The 23,409-nt window shown below is 52.1% G+C and overlaps 3 protein-coding genes across 4 annotated transcripts in view; 2 read left to right on the forward strand and 1 right to left on the reverse strand.

Moving 5' to 3' along the window:
- Positions 1–12,288, forward strand: part of LOC310663011 (monocarboxylate transporter 13-like) — a 129,191-nt gene extending 116,903 nt beyond the window's left edge. The window contains exons 2-5 of one of the 2 annotated variants that reach the window (XM_083410519.1): positions 2,160–2,960; positions 5,742–5,885; positions 7,311–8,084; positions 11,862–12,288. In XM_083410519.1, the coding sequence (XP_083266645.1) occupies positions 2,756–2,960; positions 5,742–5,885; positions 7,311–8,084; positions 11,862–12,064 (1,326 nt within the window). In that variant the 5' untranslated portion in view covers positions 2,160–2,755 and the 3' untranslated portion in view covers positions 12,065–12,288. The remainder of the gene's footprint in view (positions 1–2,159; positions 2,961–5,741; positions 5,886–7,310; positions 8,085–11,861) is intronic. The other variant, XM_083410520.1, reaches the window with a different exon arrangement.
- The window catches only part of LOC310663001 (monocarboxylate transporter 13-like), a 72,956-nt gene that overhangs the window by 45,318 nt on the left and 4,229 nt on the right, over positions 1–23,409 (forward strand). The gene's annotated exons all lie outside the window — the stretch shown is intronic.
- Positions 12,619–22,974, reverse strand: SLC16A11 (solute carrier family 16 member 11). Its single transcript, XM_083410528.1, has 5 exons — positions 22,914–22,974; positions 18,936–19,154; positions 17,678–17,821; positions 14,870–15,604; positions 12,619–13,617 (listed from the first exon to the last, which is right to left on the reverse strand). Exons 2-5 carry the CDS (start codon positions 19,135–19,137, stop codon positions 13,409–13,411), a joined length of 1,290 nt encoding a protein of 429 aa, XP_083266654.1. The 5' UTR covers positions 19,138–19,154; positions 22,914–22,974; the 3' UTR covers positions 12,619–13,408.

Here is a 23,409-nt window from a genome sequence, read left to right on the forward strand (position 1 = left end):
AGACATTTCTCAGGCAGGATCTTTTGGAATCGACCCTCAAGTACCACAGATGGCAAAACATCCGGTCTTGCAAGTGTAAAAGCACGTCTGTATTTTGGGCTAATAAAGTTTGTGCAGATACGGGGCCAGAGAATCGAAATGGAGAGGTGGAAAATGAACATGCCAAGGGCAGAATTTCCTTATAAGTGGCCAGGTTGTTCTGATGCTTGATATCTTTTAGACGTTGACCATTTAGACTGTTTGCTTTAGTAGGCCCCATAGTGAGTAGGTGTTGTGGGGATAGGCCACAAGAGTAAGGTTTTTGGTTTTTTTTAAAAAAATAATATTTATTAGAAGTTTAACAGTTACAGAAAAAAAGCACAAGAAAAAAAGAGAAAAAAGTAAAGAATACATAAAAAAGAACAAAAAACACGATACATCAAAACAGAAAGAAAAACAAAAACAATTAAAAACACATCCAATATTTATCCTTATCTTTCATTAACTTATTTCCTCGACCTCCTCACACCTCCCTTTTTTGTATTCCAGTTATTAACTATATCAGCAAATCCTTTTCCTCTTTCACTGCTTTCTGTCATTTAATTATCTTAATTTATTTTAACATTATCTTACCATCAAAACCTTAAAATTTATTTATACTTAACTCCTTATAATGTTTCTACTAAAGTCATGTAATTTCATTCCAACATTTCCCAACATTCATTAATTTTACAATATTTCTCTAAATAGATTTTTTAAATTTTTTTCCCCAATCTTCTTCCACCGTCTCTTCTCCCTGGTCTCGGATTCTGTCAGTCCTTTCTATGAGTTCTATATAGCCCATCAACCTGTGAAAGAGTAAGGTTTTTGATAGATGGTTTTAAGCCAGGCACTTTTATGGGAGTCTTGAAGTACCAGGGATAGTAAACCAGGGATGTTTTTTTCAGGATCCAAGAGCCAATAGCCTGATTTCCAAATGCAGTTGTAAACCTAGCCTTGCTCACTCATTTAAGTGGGTCAAATCCTGATACGATAGCCTGTTTAATTTTCCACCTGTTTTTTAGCAGCTGCCAGGACCTAGACTTCGTCAAACTCTGTAAAAAGTCTGAGAGCAAGCTAGTCACTGCTCAGGGACAAATTCAGCATCCTTTTCTGGAAGCAAAGAAATCAGTGCAAAAAAGAAATCAGTGCAAAAAGAAAAAGGCGCTATTTTTTTTTTAAAACAACAGTGGACAAGCAAAGTCGTTTTACGCAATTCACTCTTATTCTTCAAATTACTCCTTCACTGCTGTAGTTTCATTTCTTCCTCCAAGAATTTTTGGAAAACAAACACACGATTTTAATAAAATGGGTCGAAGCAGAGAGCTCTGAATAAATGCTCATTTGCTTCATGTGCAACTTGACTTGGTTTCTGCAAAAGCAATAGCAAAAAAACTTTGTTTAGGCAACTGCCAGTAAAATGACCCTTTTCACACTTCTGTTAATGGCAGCCAGAATTTGCTTGTTCGTCCACAGTCCAACTGCACTCCTCTTTTCCCCACACCCCTTTTACTTATTTTCTTGGGTTGAATTGCTAATGAACGCAATGGCTGGGAGGCAGCAGCTTCGGAGTACAGTGGTACCTCGGGTTACATACGCTTCAGGTTACATATGCTTCAGGTTACAGATTCTGCTAACCCAGGAATAGTGCTTCAGGCTAAGAACTTTGCTTCAGGATGAGAACAGAAATCGTGCTCCGGCGGCAGCGGGAGGCCCCGTTAGCTAAAGTGGTGCTTCAGGTTAAGAACAGTTTCAGGTTAAGTATGGACCTCCGGAAAGAATTACCGTATTTTTCGCCCCATAGGACACACCTAGTTTTTTGGGGGGGAAATAAAGGGAAAAAATTATTTCCTCCCCAGGTGCGGGGCTGGGGTGGGGGAAGCCCGAGCTTCCCCTGACCCCAGCCCCCAGAACAGGCTGCTATCCACAAGCCGTGGGAGAGCTGTGTGACTTTAGCTTGCGGAGAGCTTCCTGAAGCCTGGAGAGCGAGAGGGATTGGTGCGCACCGACCCCCCTCACTCTCCAGGCTTCAGCGAAAGCCTGCATTCGCCCCATAGGACGCACACACATTTCCCCTTCATTTTGGGAGGGGAAAAAGTGCGTCCTATAGGGCGAAAAACACGGTAAGTACTTAACCTGAGGTACCACTGTACCAGTTTGCTGGAAGCTGCAGGTCGGGTAGAGCAGGACTCTTGCGCTCTTCATGGGACCCGATCCAACAGGCTGCTCTTGTGGCGCACTGCAGATTCTTCGCACGGCTGCGGGTTGGGATAGATGACCCCTAGGGGTCTCTTCCAACTCTCCAATTCCCTGATCTGTTCTCCTGTGCTTTCCAGCAGCTGGTATTCAGACCGCAGGTGCGCAGCGACACACCTCCGCGCAGACTTTGGCCCCAGGGTTTATGACGGGCAACCTTTCGAACGCGGGTCACATCAAGCGCAAGCGAGGTTCAGGGGGTCAGCAGAGAGAGCACTTTCTCGACGCTGACGTGGTTTGGAAGAGGAGGAGAGGGGACCTGGTGGTTTAGCTGTCTTTAAGAAAAGGAAAAGAAAGCTTTCTGCTGATTCTATAGGAAAGTTGCCACTTGGGGGGGCGGAGGGAGAAGTCGCCTATATATATGCACCATTACTCAGAATGCAGCCGCTTCTGGGGCAGAGTCCACAAAGAGCAAAACAGCCACATAGGGAAGCTGCTCTGTGCTGGCGGTGAATTCATGGGGCTCCTCTACTGAAACGACATGAGCCCACGGGTATATTCCGAGCCCCCAGATGGGGGCTGGGGCTGGGCGATCACGTTGGCGTGTTTCATGCAGTCCGCCCTGGTCTTTGGGGTCACGCGGCCTTTTGGCATCTTCTTTGTGGAATTCATGGCCTATTTTGACGAGCCATCCAGCACCACATCCTGGATTACGTCCATCACCGTGGCCACGTCGAAATTCACCAGTGAGTACCCGATTCCGAGCCGTTTCCGACGACCGAGCGACTGGTTTCTAAACGCAATTGTGAGCTTAGTCGGTTTCTGCACGTGGTATAGAGGGAAGTGGGGCGCGGGTGGCGCTGTGGGTTAAACCACAGAGCCTAGGACTTGCTGATCAGAAGGTCAGTGGTTCGAATCCCCGCGATGGGTTGAACGCCCGTTGCTCGGTCCCTGCTCCTGCCAACCTAGCAGTTCAAAAGCACGTCAAAGTGCATGTAGATCAATAGGTACCGCTCCGGCGAGAAGGTAAACGGCGTTTCCGTGCACTGCTCTGGTTCGCCAGAAGCGGCTTCGTCCTGCTGGCCACATGACCCAGAAGCTGTACACCGGCTCCCTCGGCCAGTAAAGCGAGATGAGCGCCGCAACCCCAGAGTCGGCCACGACTGGACCTAATGGTCAGGGGCCCCTTTACCTTTACCTAGCCGTGTAAGGGACACAGATGGTGCTGTGGCTTAAACCACTGAGCCTAGGGCTTGCGCATCGGAAGGTCGGTGGTTCGAATCCCCGCGACGGGGTGAGCTCTCATTGCTCGGTCCCTGCTCCTGCCAACCTAGCAGTTCGAAAGCACGTCAAAGTGCAAGTAGATCAATAGGTACCGCTCCGGCGGGAAGGTAAACGACGCTTCTGTGCACTGCTCTGGTTCGCCAGAAGCGGCTTAGTTCTGCTGGCCACATGACCCAGAAGCTGTACGCCGGCTCCCTTGGCCAGTAAAGCGAGATGAGCGCCGCAACCCCAGAGTCGGCCACGACTGGACCTAATGGTCAGGGGTCCCTTTACCTTTACAGAGGGAAGTGCTGGTAACGATGATTGTTATTTTTTTAATTTGTATACCCGCAGCTCTCAGGGTGGTCTGCAACATAAAATCACAATATAAAAACTGAGGGGTAGGTGGGGGTGGTCCACCTGGGAAGAGAGCCCACTTTGGAGAAGGAAAACTCTGGTCCTCAACCTCCGCTGCCTTGCTAGATATCTTCAGGAGAAGAAAAATCTCAGGACTAAGGCCTACACAGATCTGGAGCGGAGTCCCTAAGGCGGTTGGATGGGGCCTTTTACGCCTTCTTCCAGCAACTCCTGTGGGGACGCGGGTGGCGCTGTGGGTTAAAGCCTCAGCACCTAGGGCTTGCCGATCGTAAGGTCGGCGGTTCAAATCCCCGCGGTGGGGTGCGCTCCCGTCGCTCGGTCCCAGCGCCTGCCAACCTAGCAGTTCGAAAGCACTCCCGGGTGCAAGTAGATAAATAGGGAACGCTTACCAGCGGGAAGGTAAACGGTGTTTCTGTGCGAGGCTCTGGCTCGCCAGAGCAGCGATGTCACGCTGGCCACGTGACCCGGAAGTGTCTGTGGACAGCACTGGCCCTCGGCCTCTTTGAGTGAGATGGGCGCACAACCCTAGAGTCTGTCAAGACTGGCCCGTACGGGCAGGGGTACCTTTACCTTTACCTTTACCAGCAACTCCAGCAGCCAAACTGGTGCCAAACATCTTGCTTTGCTATACTTTGGACCACATTGGCCAGACCCAGAGGGGGGTGTTGTCATCTGGGCAGCCCAGGACCCCACTTCTAGAATCCATCATCCCTTCGCCCCCCGATAAAATACAGTGATACCTCGGTTTTCAACATCTCTGTTGACAAACGTTTCGGAACTCGACTGCCGTAATACCGGAAGTAACTGCTTCAATTTCTGAACGTGCCTTGGAAGTCGAACGGCTTCCGCTGAGTGTTTACCGTATTTTTTGCTCTATAAGATTCATTTTTCCCCTCCTAAAAAGTAAGGGGAAATGTGTGTGCGTCTTATGGAGCGAATGCAGGCTGCGCAGCTATCCCAGAATCCAGAACAGCAAGAGGGATCGCTGCTTTCACTGTGCAGCGATCCCTCTTGCTGTTCTGGCTTCTGAGATTCAGAATATTTTTTTCCTTGTTTTCCTCCTCCAAAAACTAGGTGCATCTTGTGGTCTGGTGCGTCTTATAGAGTGAAAAATACGGTATGTTATTTTTCTCAATTTTCTCCATTGAACTGGCAGACTGCCCTTTGCGCCTCAGTTTTCGAACGTTTCGGAACTCGAACGTTCTTCCGGAACAGATTACGTTTGAAAACTGAGGTACCACTGTATTTGAGGGGGTCTGCCCCACCCCCAGTTGATGGACATTGCCTTTCTAATGGTGTTCATGAGTCTTGTGATCGATTGTGCAAGGCAGGCCATACCTGGGCCCCCCAATAATATTTTATCCAAGTGGGCACCCTTGAATAGGGAAATAGTATTAATTGTTATTTCCATTCCTATCCTCACCTTTTACCCAGACTGGGACTTGCGGTAGCTTACTCCGATTAAAGCAAAAGAGATAAAATGCAGAAAGTCATTAGCAGAGCCCAAGCAATATAAAGACAGGTGTATACAGGTAGCAAAAAAGAAAAGAAAAGAAAAAAGGATGGCATTATTTAAAAGCACGTCCCCAAAGGCCGGTAGCTATAAAAGCATCTTCACCTGTTTGGCAGAAGGACAAGTAGTGGGGAGCGGGTCTGGCTTCTCTAAGCAGGGAGTTCCTAAGGTGCCTGGGAGGAGCCACCACCGAAAAGGCCCTGTCCCATGTCCCCACCGTGCAGGCCTGGGAGGGTGGCAGGACTGAGAGAAGGGCCTCCTCCAGAGATCTCAGATCCTGGGCAGCTCCGTAGGGGAGAATGAGATCCTCGAGTAGCCTCGGCCTCAGCCGTGGGTCCAGATCAGCCCCTCCGTTTATCTTCTACATTTACAGGTCCGTTAGCAGGTGCACTGGCCACTCAGTACGGAGAGCGTCCCGTCGCCATGGCAGGGGGGCTCCTTTCGGGCCTCGGCTACTTCCTCGCCTCCTTCGCCACCAACCTGGCACAGCTCTATATATTTATTGGCGTGCTCACAGGTAAGGATTGTCTGGAGTCAAGCCAGAGTCTCTTTCTTCCTGGGAGGGGCTCTTCCGCCTTCCTCCGCAGTAAAGACCCCCAGCCACAGGCCAGAAAGGTTCATTATTTGAATTTGCTTGCCACATTATACACACAGAGAGAGAGAACTACAAGCCCTAGGTTCTCCCTTGCTCCCTCTAAATCCCTATAAATCATTATTGTCGTTGATATAAAATGTCTTTTACAAATGGATAACACGCATGCATGTTATCCCAGAATTGGGTGGGACCCCCAAAAGCTCATCTATTCCAACCCCCAGCAATGCAGGAATCTTTTGCAAGTGTGGGACTTGAACCCAGAACTCTGAGATTCAGAGTCTCGTGCTCCGCCAACAGAGCTATCCCAGCTTACAGAGCTATTTATACATAATTTCATATCTATAAGCATTATGATATACTGTCGTACCTTGGTTCTTTAACTTTATTATTATTAGTAGTAGTAGTATTAATTATTATTATTTATTGGACGTGGGTGGTGCTGTGGGTAAAAGCGTCAGCGCCTCGGGCTTGCCGATCGAAAGGTCGGCGGTTCGAATCCCCGCGGCGGGGTGCGCTCCCGTTGCTCGGTCCCAGCGCCTGCCAACCTAGCAGTTCGAAAGCACTCTCAGGTGCAAGTAGATAAATAGGGACCGCTTACTAGCGGGAAGGTAAACGGCGTTCCGTGTGTGGCTCTGGCTCGCCAGAGCAGCGATGTCACGCTGGCCACGTGACCCGGAAGTGTCTTCGGACAGCGCTGGCCCTTGGCCTCTTTGAGTGAGATGGGCGCACAACCCTAGAGTCTGTCAAGACTGGCCCGTACGGGCAGGGGTACCTTTAAGCATTATGATATACTGTCGTACCTTGGTTCTTTAACTTTATTATTATTATTATTATTATTATTTATTATTTATACCCCGCTCATCTGGCTGGGCTTCCCCAGCCACTCTGGGGAATATTTAACCAAATATTAAAATACAGTAGTACATCAAACATTAAAAGCTTCCCTAAACAGGGCTGCCTTCAGATATCTTCTAAAAATCTGGTAGTTGTTGTTCTCTTTGACATCTGAAGGGAGGGCGTTCCACAGGGCGGGTGCCACCACGGAGAAGGCCCTCTGCCTGGTTCCCTGTAACTTGGCTTCTCGCAGGGAGGGAACCAAAAGAAGGCCCTCAGTGCTGGACCTCAGTGTCCGGGCTGGACGATGGGGGTGGAGACGCTCCTTCAGGTCTACTGGGCCTTTGAGGCCGTTTAGGGCTTTCAAGGTCAGCTCCAACACTTTGAATTGTGCTCGGAAACGTACACCGGATGTTCGGCTTCCGAAAAACATTCAGGAACCGGGACGACCGCTTCCGGTTTCTGGTTGTCCGGGAGGCACTGACGCCCTGTTTCCCTGTCTTCCCCACTCAGGAATTGGAGGCACCTTTGCCCTCTGGCCCTCATTGGCCTTACTGTCGCGGTACTTCGAGCGCCGGCGCCCCCTGGCCACCTCCCTGGCCCTCTCGGGCGCCGGCGTGGCCTCCCTGGCCCTCTCTCCCCTCTTCCAGTTCCTGGTGGACCTCTACGGCTGGCGCGGGGCTCTCCTGCTGGTATCCGGGATGGTCTTCCACCTGCTGCCATGCGGAGCCCTGCTTCGCCCCCTCGCTTTGCCCAAAGACGATGCCCTGGCAGCGCCCCCGGAGCAGGCGGCGAGCTGGCGCCACCGGCTCTCGTCTCTCTTCGGACTCTCTCTGCTCCGCCACCGAGGCTTCATGACCTACACCTGCTGCGGGGTGCTGAACGCGGCCGGGTTCTTCGTGCCCCTGGTCCACCTCGTGCCCCACGCCCGGGAGCTGGACTTCGACGAGTACCAGGCAGCCTTCCTCGCCTCCGCCGTGGGCGTGGCCGACATCGGGGGCCGTGTCGCCTGCACCTGGCTGGTCACCTGCGGCCCTCTCCGCCTCTGCCACCACCTCACCCTGTGGAGCTTCCTGACCGGGGTTTCTGTCCTGGCCGTGCCCCTGGGGCGCAGCTATGGGGCTGTGCTCGCCATCAGCGCCTGCTACGGGTTCCTGGCTGGCGCCGTTCTCCCGCTCAGGGTCTCCACCCTGGTGGAGATTGTGGGTCCCGCACGGATCATGGGGGCCATCGGACTCATCAACCTGATGGAAAGCGTCGGGGCGCTGTCGGGCCCCCCACTCTCAGGTAAGGAGGACGAGGTCCAGGCCGGAGCCTGGCGGTCAGCCGGTCAGTCTCCAAACATCCCAATTTTCCAGGGAGAGCCCCGGATTGACAGAAGCTGTCCCGGTTTCATCATTTTTAATTTGTATCCCGCCTTTCTATCTTACAATACTCAAGGCGGTTTGCAAGCTGAAGAAACAAAAAGTGTACATCGTATAACAATCTAATGCAATACAAAAATGTGGTAATAAAACAGAACTTTAAAATAGGCAGCCTACATCAAAATGGGGACGCGGGTGGCGCTGTGGGTTAAGCCACAGAGCCCAGGACTTGCTGATCAGAAGGTTGGCGGTTCGAATCCCCGCGACGGGGTGAGCTCCCGTTGCTCCGTCCCTGCTCCTGCCAACCTAGCAGTTCGAAAGCACCTCAAAGTGCAAGTAGATAAATAGGTACCGCTCCGGCGGGAAGGTAAACGGCGTTTCCGTGCGCTGCTCTGGTTCGCCAGAAGCGGCTTAGTCCTGCTGGCCACATGACCCGGAAGCTGTACGCCGGCTCCCTCGGCCAATAAAGCGAGATGAGCACCGCAACCCCAGAGTCGGCCATGACTGGACCTAATGGTCAGGGGTCCCTTTACCTACATCAAAATAGCAACATTCAACCATCAATTAGAATAGTATAACATAATAATAATATATTATTATGTTATACTATTAATAAAAGTTAAACAGAAATCCACTCCACAGTTACAATAATATCTAAACTATAATCAATAAAACAATGGCAAGCCACAGTACATAAAACAATACAATACACATTGAGAAGCAGAGGGTGGAGGAAGGCAGGTGGAAGGAGGCCTTGCCTGATGGAGTCTCTCCCCTCACAGTTCTTCCTCCAGGCACAGCTTCCTTATGAGGACTCCTAGGACCGGAGGGTGGGGCAAGGCAGGTGGAAGGAGTTTCTGATTTGATCCTGGAAAGTCTCGCTTTTCCTTGGTTGCGTCACGTCCCTGTTTTCATCGGAGCAGTGGCATAGCGTGGGGGGTGCAGGGGGGGCCGGCCGCACCGGGCGCAACATCTGGGGGGGGCGCTTGCACTCGCAGCTCTCTGCCCCTACCTGGCTCACTCACTCTCTCTCACTGCAGTGCTGGCTGTGCGAATCCGATCCGAGCCGCTGGGTCGCCGCCCACTGTGGAGGGGAGGGTGCCAGGCGTGCGGTGCGGAGAGAGAGCGAGGGACTATCTGGGGGAGGGACAGTGCAGCGGGGGGAGGGCGCAAATTACTTGCCTTGCCCCGGGTGCTGACAACCCACGCTACGCCACTGGAGGGACTATCTGGGGGAGGGACAGTGCAGCGGGGGGGGCGCAAATTACTTGCCTTGCCCCGGGTGCTGACAACCCACGCTACGCCACTGCATCGGAGTAATGTTGGAGGGCAGTGCTTTTTTTCTTTTAAAAAATGTTGAGGGGTACTCTCATTTTCCTACATACCGTACATTTCGGTGTATAACACCCCTCCCCGTTTTTAAGACGCCCCCTATTTTTGGGGACTGCAAATTAAGAAAATGCCAGATTGCCCCCCATGTATAAGACTACCCTCCTTTTTTAACGTTAGTAAAGGTAAAGGGACCCCTGACCATTAGGTCCAGTCGTGGCCGACTCTGGGGTTGCGGTGCTCATCTCGCTTTATTGGCCGAGGGAGCCGGCGTACAGCTTCCGGGTCATGTGGCCAGCAGGACTAAGCCGCTTCTGGAGAACCAGAGCAGCGCACAGAAACGCCGTTTACCTTCCCGCCGGAGCGGTACCTATTTATCTACTTGCACTTTGAGGTGCTTTGGAACTGCTAGGTTGGCAGGAGCAGGGACCGAGCAACGGGAGATCACCCCGTCAAAGGAATTCGAACCGCCGACCTTCTGATCAGCAAGTCCTAGGCTCTGTGGTTTAACCCACAGCGCCATCCACGTCCCTTTTTAACATTATTTTTTAGTAAAAAAAAATACACCTAGTCTTATACAGTTCTGTGTCCAGTTCTGGGCACCACAGTTCAAGAAGGACACTGACAAACTGGAACGTGTCCAGAGGAGGGCAACCAAAATGGTCAAAGGCCTGGAAACGATGCCTTATGAGGAACGGCTAAGGGAGCTGGGCATGTTTAGCCTGGAGAAGAGGAGGTTAAGGGGTGATATGATAGCCATGTTCAAATATAGAAAAGGATGTCACCTAGAGGAGGGAGAAAGGTTGTTTTCTGCTGCTCCAGAGAAGCGGACACGGAGCAATGGATCCAAACTACAAGAAAGAAGATTCCACCTCAACATTAGGAAGAACTTCCTGACAGTAAGAGCTGTTTGACAGTGGAATTTGCTGCCACGGAGTGTGGTGGAGTCTCCTTCTTTGGAGGTCTTTAAGCAGAGGCTTGACAACCATAAGTCAGGAGTGCTCTGATGGTGTTTGCTGCTTGGCAGGGGGTTGGACTCGATGGCCCTGGTGGTCTCTTCCAACTCTATGATTCTATGATTCTATGATTATTACACGGAAAAGTACAGTATATTGAAATACTGCCCCTTAATGAGGCCAAACTTAGATTCACAAAATGTTTAGGGGTATGCGTACCCCTGCCCCCCCCCCAGAATAAAAGCACTGTTGGAGGGTATGGTAGATGTCCCTATTTTCATAGGAGGGTATGGAATTATGCAATCCCACAGCCAAGAAGGTAAGTAACTATAGAACCTTCAGAAGACATCTGAAGGCAGCCCTGGATAGGGAAGTTTTTGAATGTTTAAAGTTTTATTATGTTTTTATACATGTTGGAAGCTGCCCAGAGTGGCTAGTATGTTGTTGTTGTTGTTCTTGTTGTTGTTAAGGACATCCCTATTTTCATCAGAAAAATGTTGGCAGGTACAACCTGCAGCCATCTCTCCTATCCAAGGCTAGATTAAGACCTTTAGAGGTGCTAAGCACTTAAAAGATTTTGATGCTCACCCCCGTATATCTAATTCAAAATATAAACCACAAAAAAACTGTAAAATAAAGTTTTTCTTTTCAAATGAAATGAAACCTGCAGTAAGATGGAAAATAATCTTTATTTTTTTTATAGTTCCACTTCGTTCATATTTGAAACATTTCCTCCAACTTTTTCTGATTGTGAAGCTTTTGATCGGATCCTCAGAACTAATCTTAGCGTTCCCCCTGAGACCACACCCACCTGTCCGTCGGGTGCTGTCACCCCAATAGGCGAGTGACGTAAGCAAATTGAGATGAGGGGTGTCATAGAGATTTATAAAGCTGTGCTGCGAGTGGGAGGCATACTGTCAACTCAGCTTTAGTCATTTAAATTAACTCTCTCTCTCTGTCTCTCTCAAAAAACATCACCTCCATTTTTGCCCGAGACTGGCAAGCTTATCCCATAGCCGTCAACGTTTCCCTTTTTAAAAGGAAAATCCCCTTATTCCGAATAGGATTCCTCGCAAGAAGAGGGAAAAGTTGACAGCTATGGCTTATCCCCCCCGTTTAACGCGCCAGCCACAAAATTCAGGACAGATCAAAGAAAGGACTTGTTTGTCCTGCGCAGTTAAACTGCGGAACTCCTTGCCACAGGAGGCAGTGAAGTCCACCAAACTAGATGGCTTTAAAAGAGGATTGGATGAATTCATGGAGGAGGAGGAGGGCCAGGCTATTGATGGCTTCCTCACAGTCGGAGGCATCGATCCGGCGGACCTGATCCAGCGGGCTTTTACTATGCTCTTATTATGTACACCCGCAAGATGAATCTTATTCCGCTCACGACTTGGACCTTTCCTCTGTTCCAGGTTGGATCCGGGACGTTAGCGGAAGTTACAAGGCCTCCTTCTTGGCAGGGGGCTCCTTCCTCGTCGCTGGAAGCCTGGGACTTTTGCTCCTGCCTGGCTATTTCTCCCTCCAGACCCCCAGCCCCCCAACGCAGAACCAGGAAGGGAGCAAGCCGGAAGATCCCTGGAACCCAAGCCAGCAAAACGGAGTTTGTCTAGCCTGACGGAGATCAACCCCAGGCTGTTTCGTTTTGGGGAAAGGACCAGTCTCTCCATCGGCCTGCGACATGTCATATTCTTGATATTTGGGGGCAGGAAGGCAGTAGGGCGGAGGGGGAGCAGGCTGTTTTTTTACCCTGTGTCTTGGAAGCCCCCCACACACGCAGCTTGGAAGGGACAGGAGCAAAATATACATCAGTTTCGTCCAAATTAGGTACCAGAGTCAACTCTCAATCAGTGGCGTAGCGTGGGGGGTGCAGGGGGGGCTGGCCGCACCGGGCGCAACATCGGGGGGGGCGGCACGCTCGCACTCGCAGCTCTCTGCCCCTACCTGGCTCACTCACTCTCTCTCACTGCAGTGCTGGCTGTGCGAATCCGATCCGAGCCGCCGGGTCGCCGCCCACTGTGGAGGGGAGGGTGCCAGGCGTGCAGTGCAGTGCGGAGAGAGAGCGAGGGACTATCTGGGGGAGGGACAGTGCAGCGGGGGGGGGGGGGGGCGGGGCGCAAATTACTTGCCTTGCCCCGGGTGCTGACAACCCACGCTACGCCACTGCTCTCAATACATCACTTCTGGCAAATGAGACATCCTAGCCTCTTAGAGGGCCATGAAAATTTGTGTCCCGGGCTTTTGAGACCCCATGTGCTTATCTGAAACCAAAGCAGCACATTAGTTGTCAGATGTGAGATATTGCTTTCAGTTCTCCTACTCTGCTATATTGGACTACAAAACCCATCAGCCTCTGCCAGCACGATTGTGAACGATTTAGGGCTGAACACCTGAAGCGCGCCAATTTGGGTAGAAAGCTGCTGTTCTCGGGCAGCTCTCAAATTCTTTTTTGCGCCTACCTCGACAATTGCTCGGCGACTTAGAAGAGCATTTAATAAGCTTTATCGTGTGTGTTTTTTTAATCACGGCGCATACGTAACTCATAATTTAATAAAAAAAGATATATATATATTCTTCTGCAGTGCGGGCATGGTCGATAAAAGCAACCTCTTCGTATGCAAGTTATTGATGCCTTGAACTGAAATTTTAAGGGAGGAAATATTAGGCAGACACAGTCTTGTGAAAATGGCAGGCTTATCCAGCCTTCAAACTCCAGCCTTGATAAAATAATAATAATAAAAATAATCACCTGCATGGGCAAAAGAGATATTCTCAAATCCTCTGAAACCTTTCCAGTTTTATGGATTAGTGTCTGAGAAACAGCCTCTCCTCCAGATTTAAGATACGCAACAACTCTGCCAACTTTTTGGCCTCTGCAGTGAAAAACAGGCGCTCACGGCTGAAGTTTGGTTGTTGTGTCAATGCTAGAGAACGGAAGACTTGTTTCTTTTCTTTTCTTTCTTCATACCTGCGAACATTTGCTTGTGAGGGGAGAAGGAAGCAGAGAGGGGACCGAGCCAAGGGTTCCCCGGGCCTTGGGGTCGCCATCGTCCTTGCAGCAGCCGGGGCAGAAAGAGGGGAGGGCAGCGAAGACCCCGCTGGCGCAGAGGACGAAGGACCCTCCGACCAGGAACGAGGCGGTGAAGTCTCCCGTCAGGTCTCTCAGGAAACCTGGGGAAGAAGAGGAAGAAAGTAGGAGGCCATGTTCAAAGTATGATAAGGTAAAGGTACCCCTGCCCATACGGGCCAGTCTTGACAGACTCTAGGGTTGTGCGCCCATCTCACTTAAGAGGCCGGGGGCCAGCACTGTCCGGAGACACTTCCGGGTCACGTGGCCAGCGTGACAAAGCTGCATCTGGCGAGCCAGCGCAGCACACGGAACGCCGTTTACCTTCCCGCTAATAAGCGGTCCCTATTTATCTACTTGCACCCGAAGGTGCTTTCGAACTGCTAGGTTGGCAGGCACTGGGACCGAACGACGGGAGCGCACCCCGCCGCGGGGATTCGAACCACTGACCTTTCGATCGGCAAGCCCTAGGGGCTGAGGCTTTAACCCACAGCGCCACCCACGTCCCGCCTCAAAGTATGATAGCCATGTTCAAATATATAAAAGGATGTCACATAGAGGAGGGAGAAAGGTTGTTTTCTGCTGCTCCAGAGAAGCGGACACGGAGCAATGGATCCAAACTACAAGAAAGAAGATTCCACCTAAACATTAGGAAGAACTTCCTGACAGTAAGAGCTGTTCGACAGTGGAATTTGCTGCCAAGGAGTGTGGTGGAGTCTCCTTCTTTGGAGGTCTTTAAGCAGAGGCTTGACAACCATATGTCAGGAGTGCTCTGATGGTGTTTCCTGCTTGGCAGGGGCTTGGACTCGATGGCCCTTGGGGTCTCTTCCAACTCTATCATTCTATGATTCTAGGCCGCCAGATCTTGCTTTCGCCAGAACTCAGAGAACTTTGGGCAGGAGGCCTAGACTCGTGGCTAATGGCAAAACAGAACCTCCATGTTCAAGGGTAGTGTACCTTGACGCCTGCCAGGACCGATTTAGGTGTGATGGGGCCCTATGCTACTGAAGGTAATGGGGCCCTCTATACATCCAGCTGTCCTTTGTCAACAACAAATTGTCGCTGTTTTTTGTGTTGAATATATGCTATATGGTCATTTATGGACCTAATAGATATCTAATTCGAACCGCCAACCTTCTGATCGGCAAGTTCTAGGCTCTGTCGCCACAGCACCACCCGCGTCCCTCTAAGTAGCACCCTAGAGACCAACTAATTTTGTTCTTGGTATGAGCTTTCATATATAATTCTGATTGTATATGTTGTGATCTTTTCTATCAACCCCCCGAGACCTTCTGTTGTAATAATAATAATAATAATAATAATAATAATAATAATAATAATCGAGGTGTCCCTTACCTGAGAGAGGCGGGCCCAGCAGCCCCCCGACGCTCATGGCCATCAGACACAGCCCCGTGGCGTTGACCACGCGTGCCACGCCGACGATCTCAGGCAAGACCCCGAAGGCCACCGTGGCAAAACTGCCCGCGCTTGTGCCGTAGAGCAAGGCCAGTCCGAGGGCATCTGCGAAAGACGAGGCGAGCAGGAAGAGGAGGAGGCTGCAGGCGGTCAGCACACTGCAGAGGACGAGGAGGCGGGCCGGGGACAGGAGGCGCCGGTCAGCCAGGCCGCCGGCCAGCAGCCGGGCCAGAGCATCCGAGAGGGAGGCCGCGGACACGACGGCGGCGGCTTCGTAGGGGCCGAGGCCCATGGCTCTGCCATAGGGCTCCAGGTGGACGTAAGGCGTGAAGTAGCCGGCGGCCAGGAGGGCGGCGCCGAAGGAGAAGGCCGCAAAGCCCCTCTCGGCAAACAGGCCCAGGTCGAAGCCCGGTCCCGAGTGCGAGAGGTCGCCCCGCAGTCTCAGCGGGCGCAGGAGGGCCCCGCAGACCAAGAGGTGGAGGCCCAGGGCGGAGGTGGCGAGCAGAGCCCCCCGCCATGCCAGGGAGTCAGCCAGGAGCCTCAGCAGCGGGGAGAAGGCGAAGGAGGACAGCCCGTTGCCCGTCAATGCCAGGCCCATCGCCAGGGAGCGCCGAGACGAGAAATAGCGCGAGAGGGTGCCCATGACGGGGGCGAAGGCCAGCGCCCAGCCGAAACCTGCGAGGGGAGAGAGGCTTTGGGTGGGCGAAGGAAACAGCAGGCAGCTGTGTTGTTGTTGCCAACAATAAATCCCTCTTTATTCAAAGATCTGCTCAGGGCTGCCAGGCCTAATGAGCACAGCAACTGTGGTCCTGCCCCTATGAGGCAGTTGTGGGGGCTGAAGGTCCCTGTCTCCCCACAGCCATCAGTGTCTCCTCCTCTGGGTTCGTACATCCCCACAAAATCCTGCATCGCAGGGGTGGGACTAGATGACACTGTGGGGCCCTTCCAACTCTGCAAAATGTTTCTCATTGTTGCAGGAATTTATGTATAGGTTGGGGGGGGGGGTGTTTGCCCCTCCAGCAGATATCATGCACATGCAGCCCACTACCAAAACCAGCACAATCGCTTTTGTGGCTTTTGTGATTTGTCCCCACAAAACACCCCATCACAGTTTCTTCCTGTCTATTCAAAGGGCCTTTGCTGCACGATACCAAATGTAAGAATTCGCTGATAAATGCATCTATGTACTGGCTCACTGGGAAAACTTCAGAAATTCATCTAGACAGGTGAGCTCTGCCTCTCAGCAGCCCCTCTGCCTGAGTGATAATCCCGGGCATCCTGATACCTGAGTGCCAGACAGGTAGCCATTCCAGAAATAACAAGCCCAGATGAAGGCAAAAGGGTGTGATTAACTTGGCTGGGAAACAGGGAAATGTAAAGATCTTTTTTGTTTCACTTGATGGGTGTTTGGTGGAGGGCAAGGGGAACCATGGGGCAGGGTCCAGGATGCTCAGATTCCTGCCACCAGACCTCCCCTTTCATGATGTAACCATGATGAATGAGTGATGTAGTTTGGGGGGGGGGTGTAACATGGGGATTAGCAGCTAATAAAAGTTTGGGTTCTCTTTTGTTCAGGGCTTCCATCTTGTTCCACCTTGTGGCAGGTGGGCGTCTTCAATGAAGACCAAGCCTACTGGCTGCTGTTTTGCTCTGGTATTCCTGGCTGGTGCCCTTGTTTTTTGTCCAAGGGAGCCCTCAGATTTCTCCGTTAACAGAACGAAACAGCAGGCAGCCGTATTGTTGTCAACAATAAATCCCTCTTTATTCAAAGATCTGCTCAGGACTGCCAGGCCTAATGAGCACAGCAATTGTGGGCCTGCCCCTATGAGGCAGTTGTGGGGGCTGAAGGTCCCTGTCTCCCCACAGCCATCAATGTCTCCTCTTCTGCAGGGTTTTCCCCAAGCAATCAGAGACTATGCCCGCCTTCAGCCAACCTTTCCTCTGCCCTTTTCATGCCTCTTCTGGTTCCTGGGGAGACCAAGGGAGAGAGGAGCGGGTCGCAGGAGAGGGAGACATTATTATCATAACTACTAAAGGACCCCTGACCATTAGGTCCAGTCGTGACTGACTCTGGGGTTGCAGCGCTCATCTCGCTTTATTGGCCAAAGGAGCCGGCGCACAGCTTCCGGGTCATGTGGCCAGCATGACTAAGCCGCTTCTGGCGAACCAGAGCAGCGCACGGAAACGCCGTTTACCTTCCTGCCGGAGTGGTACCTATTTATCTACTTGCACTTTGACGTGCTTTCGAACACTAGGTTGGCAGGAGCAGGGACCGAGCAACGGGAGCTCACCCCATCGCGGGGATTCGAACCGCTGACCTTCTGATCGGCAAGTCCTAGGCTCTGTGGTTTAACCCACAGCGCCACCCGCGTCCCACATCCTAACTACTATTACTACTTTAATAATAATAATTTTATTATTTATACCCCACCCATCCAGTCAGGTCTCCCCAGCCACCCTGGGCGACTCCCAATAGAGGACTAAAAACAGAATAAAACTTCAAACATTAAAAACTTCCCTAAACATTATGCTTATGTTTTGCCTCCTCCTTCATGCAGTGCGTAGTTAGACTGCGGAACTCCCTGCCACAGGAGGCGGCGATGGCCGCCAGCTCTGGTGGCATCAGCGGAGGATCGGACAAGTTTGTGGGAGATAAGGCTCTGCTCTGCGGTCGGAGGCAGCGATCCTTCTGAACCCCCCTTCTGGGGGGGGGGGGAGGAGGGGAAGGTGGACCCCATGCTCACTCACCTGTCAGAAACCCCAGGGTGAGATACAACTGGAGTAAGCTGGTGCTGAAGGAAGCCCAGAAGATGCCCAGAGAGGAGAGGAGGCCGCCCAGAATGACCACCGGACGAGCTCCGAACCGCATGCTAGCAGCCGTGCCAACGGGACCTGGGTGGGAAACGGGTGGAAGATGGTTGCAAAGGGTTAAGGCAGCCTCTTGGGTGTTTATTTTTGGACTACAAGTCCCATCATCCTGAGTCAGCGCAACCGATTTTCGTGGATGATGGGAGTTGTAGTCCGACAACTTTTGGAGAGCCAAGGTTGAAGAACGCTGCCTTTTGGCAATCTGGTGCCCTCCAGTTTTTGTTTGGACTACAAGTCCCATCATCCTGAGTCAGCGTAACCGTTTTTCATGATGGATGATGGGAATTGTAGTCCGACAACTTTTGGGGAGCCAAGGATAAAGAACAATGCTTTTGGCAATCTGGTGCCCTCCAGATTTTTTTGGACTACAAGTCCCATCATCCTGAGTCAGCGTAACTGATTTTCATGGATGATGGGAGTTGTAGTCCGACAACTTTTGGGGAGCCAAGGATGAAGAACGCTGGCTTTTGGCAATCTGATTAGTTCCCTGACGTCTTCTAGAGATCCCCCCCCCCCGCCAACCTCACAGTTACAGGTTTGTTTGTTTGTTTGTTTGGTTTTATGTTAAACTGAAGGATTGAACCAAGCCAAGGATTGAACCCGTGGCGTTCTGCATGCAAATCAAACCCTGCCAGCCCCTTCCCAGATTTGCTCTCAACCCCGCCACCCCCTTTAATTTCATTATATTTAGAATATAATTAAAACATGGCAGTGTAGGGATGTGAGATTAACAAGAAATGAGCGTTTGGAGATTTTCTCCATTAGAAATAAGCTCTCATAGCATCCTAGAGCTGGGACCCCAAAAGTCATCTAGCCCACCCCTTGCAATGCAGAAATCTCAGATAAATGTGTTGCCTTCGCTCCGGAGACAGACCAGCTGATTCACTCAAAAATGAAGAGAAACGGCTGCCCTCTTTGTCTGGACAGATTTTGTACGGCTTAATTATTTACCATTTCACCTATTTGAACCCAACACGGATTTTGAGTTGCGTTCCAATACGGTTAAAAGGTCTGTTGTTTGAAAAGTATATTATTCAGCAAGCAGCTGCGACATCGCCGATACAAAACTGGGATCAGGAGCAAAGGCATAAACAGGCGTGGCCTTCTGGGTGGTGGCCCCATCTGAAAAAAAACTTACTAGCCAGTTGCTGGGTTGCCAAGGCGATGGCCGTCACCCAGGAGACCTGGGCAGCGCTGGCGTCGAAAGCTTCCACCAGTTCTTCAAAGAGGATGCCCAGAGATCTTAACACCCCGTAAGTGAGGGAATTGGCCAGAAATCCGGATAGGACGATCAGCCAGCCCCAGCCCCCATTCGGAGGGTTTTCCAGAGGGAGCGACATCTCTCAGGGTTGGATTCCTAGACGGGTCGAAGGAGAGAAGAGAGTGTTTTTGCAAAACACAGCCATAACCCACTAGGCTGCACATGTTCGGTGGGAACGTTGTGGCAAGGAGCAGCCGCCATTATGGCCGACTTTTTCTGGATCCCATTTATTGCATTTATAGCAAGGGTCCCCAAACTAAGGCCCGCAGGCTGGATAAGGCCCAGTGGCGTAGCGTGGGTTGTCAGCACCCGGGGCAAGGTAAGTAATTTGCGCCCCCCCCCCCCCGCTGCACTGTCCCTCCCCCAGATAGTCCCTCGCTCTCTCTCCGCACCGCACGCCTGGCACCCTCCCCTCCACAGTGGGCGGCGACCCGGCGGCTCGGATCGGATTCGCACAGCCAGCACTGCAGTGAGAGAGAGTGAGTGAGCCAGGTAGGGGCAGAGAGCTGCGAGTGCGAGCGCGCCCCCCCAGATGTTGCGCCCGGTGCGGCCGGCCCCCCCTGCATCCCCCACACTACACCACTGATAAGGCCCGAGGGACTGGTTTATACGGCCCGCGGTGACCCCTGCTGCCACCGCCTGCTCTTAGCAGCGCTCTGCTGCGCAAGTGTTATTTTCGTTGCACATCCGGATCAGAGGAGGCCCATGAACATGCGCACAAGCTATTTCCGGTGCTCCTCTGACCCAGAAGTGCGCCGGAAATAGTGTGTGCGCATGGGCACGCGCTCCCCTGCCCTCCGGCCCGCCGCATGATAGGCGCTGGAGACACTGGCCCAAGGTGCGGTAAGTTTGCTGACCCGTGATTTATAGCAATCAGGGCCATCTTAACCATAGGTGCCAGGGGTGCGGGGCACCCGGGCACCAGGCTCTCAGGGGCGCCAGGCCCAGAGTCCAGGGCCCGAGAGTTGGAGTCCAGGGAAGAGCCCGTCCGTCGGTCGGAGCGCCACAGCGGGCTCTTTTACTGTGGGTATCTCTGTGCCGTGAGTTCGGGGGTGAGCGAGCTAGCGAGGCCAAGGGCAGCCGACCGGCTCCGCCCTCTGCCCCTGGGATTGGCATAGGGCCCAGCGCGCCCGGCTTTGCTCAGTCGCTGACACCGCGCCTCGGGCTGGTTTGCTGAGCTGGGCTCCTTATGTTTCCTGTTTTCTTTTCCTGAGCAGAGATAAGCGTGGTATCAGCTCCCGAAAAATGTTAACAACTTTGGGGTTCCTCGGACACTGAGGCCCTCGGAGCTGGACCTCAGTGTCTGGGCTGAACGATGGGGATGGAGACGCTCCTTTAGGTCTACTGGGCCTTTGAGGCCGTTTAGGGCTTTCAAGGTCAGCACCAACACTTTGAATTGTGCCCTGAAACATACTGGGAGCCAGTGTAGGTCTTTCAGGACCGGTGTTATGTGGTCTCAGTGGCCACTCCCAGTCTGGTTGCCACATTCTGGATTAGTTGTAGTTTCTGGGTCACCTTCAAAGGTAGCCCCATGTAGAGCACATTGCAGTAGTCCAAGCAGGAGATAACCAGAGCATGCACCACTCTGGCGAGACAGTCTGCGGGCAGGTGGGGTCTCATCCTGCGTACCAGATGGAGCTGGCAGACAGCTGCCCTGGACACAGAATTGACCTGCGCCTCCATGGATAGCGGTGAGTCCAGAATGACTCCCAGGCTGCGCACCTGGTCCTTCAGGGGCACAGTTGCCCCATTCAGGACTAGGGAGTCCTCCACACCCGCCCGCCTCCTGTCCCCCCAAAACAGTCCTTCTGTCTTGTCAGGATTCAACCTCAATCTGTTAGCCACCATCCATCCTCCAACCGCCTCCAGACACTCACACAGGACCTTCACCGCCTTCACTGGTTCTGATTTAAAGGAGAGGTAGAGCTGGGTGTCATCCGCATATTGATGAACACCCAGCCCAAACCTCCTGATGATCTCTCCCTGTGGCTGCATGTAGATGTTGAAAAGCATGGGGGAGAGGACAGAACCCTGAGTCTCATATTGGCCTGCAGGGGACAGCAACGCATCAGAAGCTGTGTGCGCCCCCTGCTGGAAGGAGCTGGCGAGGCAGGGAGTCTGCCCCCCCCCCCCCAAACGCCCACCTGGTTCAATTTTCCAAACCAGCGTTTCCCACGGCGCAGTTGCGTCGCGCAGGCTTCGCACGGGAGCCCCATAAAATCCCCTGTGATCAGGCGGCGTGCGTGCATTCGCGTGAGCAAAATCTCGGATAGGGAGCTTTGAAAGTACTATAAATATTTCACCAAATGGCACATTAAATAGGGACGCTTCGCTCGGCTGCTCCGAGTAATGGGCACAAAACAAGCAAACTTGCAGTTCGGAGGCACGAAATCGGTGGCTGCCAAGAAAACGGAGAGGTCCAGAATTCATGGGGCAATAAATGGATGGCTCAGCATATCAAAGGATATCCATAGAGCAAAAAACCTGGGAAACTTAGTTCTGTATGCACCCAGCGTGGCCACAGTTCTCCTATATAGCAGGTGTTCTCAAAATAAGGGGGGGGGGCTCAGAAGAGGCAAATGACTATCAGGCTTTGAAAAGCTGGCATCATTGGACCAAGTTCATCCCTTTTGTGGAATTAATGGAAATAAATAGTTTTAACGGGACTTGGAATAAATGGGCAATTCATTGTTTAGGTTTGGGATTTCGCTGTGGCGTTCTCCTTACTTGAGAGGGTCGTGCAAACGTCCGAACAGCGCTTTTTGCAGAGGAGGGGGCACTGGAAATGAATTTATGGCACCAAGTTGCGTGAAATGAATTTATGGCACCAAGTTGCGTGGGGGCGCGCGCGCAAAAAGTGTGGGAGCCTCTGCGATGTAGTATCATGGCGACTCCCCAATCTAAACCTGCATTTGTCAAAATCAACACCCCCACCCCCACGGTCTAAAGCCAAATATTCTCCCCCCCCCCCAATGCTTCTCACTTATTATACAAGGCAGTGCTTAAATCTTTAATCCGGAGACTCAAGAGGCAGTTTGGAACTGGTTGGTTCAGGTGTATTGTAACCCTACTCTCCTGGGAAACCTCCTTTTTGGGGGGGGTTGGGGGGGAGATGATTTGTGGCGGCTGAGAAGAGAGAAGCCTTCTGGGCTGCATAAACTGGGGTGGGGGGCAAATCTCAGGAAAGGGAAATGAGCAAGGGTGAGAATATAAAGTCTGGTAGGGGTCGCCAAGACGCAGAAGAGGGAGAGCCCACGAGGGGTTTTGCAATCAAGAAGGGGATGGGTGGGATGCAAGGCCCCCCATTTTAACAGGGACCGAAGGGGGGGGTCTCAATAATATAAGATGGAAACTTTTGAAGACCACCCCCCCAAAACTGGTGGGATTTTTGTGGGGCGTATTCTGCAGTGCGTCATATCGGTGCAATAACAGCGCATTAGAGATGGATTCATACTGGTCGGTCCACACATAATTATTGGGCTTGGGGGGGGGTTACTCTTATCCTATAAGCGCAGCAAAAGTGGGACACCGCCCCCACCCCCTTCCCGGAACATCTGCGGTGTGAAAAGTTGCAGGATACTCGCAGGAAGACCTGCACCGATTGGTAATGAAGTTGTGTCCGCGCTGAAAGTTTCGGAAACGGTGTCGAAAGCGGGATTTACGTATAACCACCTTGATAGCATCATGAACGCAGTTGTGTTTTTTTAAAAGAACGTCTGGAGGGCCCCTGAAATTATGGGATGGGGCTGGAGGGGGGTGTCATGAGCCAGGCACTAACGGGAGCTCCCCTCTCCATCACATCTGAGATCTTTGCTGGTTTCCTGATCCTACCCCACCCCGTCCTCCTTATTTTACCTGCGACAGGTGAGAGAGGATGCTGTGGGACGGAGCCTCGTCCTCCGCGGCAACGGCCAGCCCGAGAGGTCTCCTGAACCGTGAGAAGGTTCCCCCTCTTTTCCCCATGGAGAAGCTGGGACGGCCGCTTTTAAAAGGTCCGAGCCGGATGGGCATGACTCTGGCTGCAGGCGAAGCGAAGGCGGATCCTGTTCCCGCCCCCCTCAAGGGAGTTGGTTGCTGCCTTGAGGTTGCCAAACAAAGAGACTCCTAAGCATTTCTCAGCCGCCCAAGAGGCAGGCTTCTCTCTCTTCTTGCAATCCCGTGTCCTGCGGGGAGGCTGCACCTGTTGGGCACCTGCCTGCTGCTTCCCTGGGAAAGGCACAAAGCTACTGCCCGTTTCTGTTCTAATAATAATACTAATAATAATACTTTTCAGGTTTATACTGACCAGTAGACATGAAGGAGCGTCTCCACCCCCATCGTTCAGCCCAGACACTGAGGTCCAGCTCCGAGG

The sequence above is a fragment of the Podarcis tiliguerta genome (genome assembly GCF_965153285.1).
Source record: "Podarcis tiliguerta genome assembly, chromosome: 13".
NCBI classification, from domain to species: Eukaryota; Metazoa; Chordata; class Lepidosauria; order Squamata; family Lacertidae; genus Podarcis; species Podarcis tiliguerta.

Bases quoted from the DNA above. Each gene is read 5' to 3' on its own strand.
- SLC16A11 (XM_083410528.1), bottom strand. From the start codon at position 19,137: ATGTCGCTCCCTCTGGAAAACCCTCCGAATGGGGGCTGGGGCTGGCTG. The intron at 15,605-17,677 runs GTGAGTGAGCAT...CTCCCCTCGCAG, and splicing joins CACCCTGGGGTTTCTGACAG to GTTTCGGCTGGGCGCTGGCC. The intron at 13,618-14,869 runs GTAAGGGACACC...CTTCTTCCCCAG, and splicing joins GCTGGGCCCGCCTCTCTCAG to GTTTCCTGAGAGACCTGACG.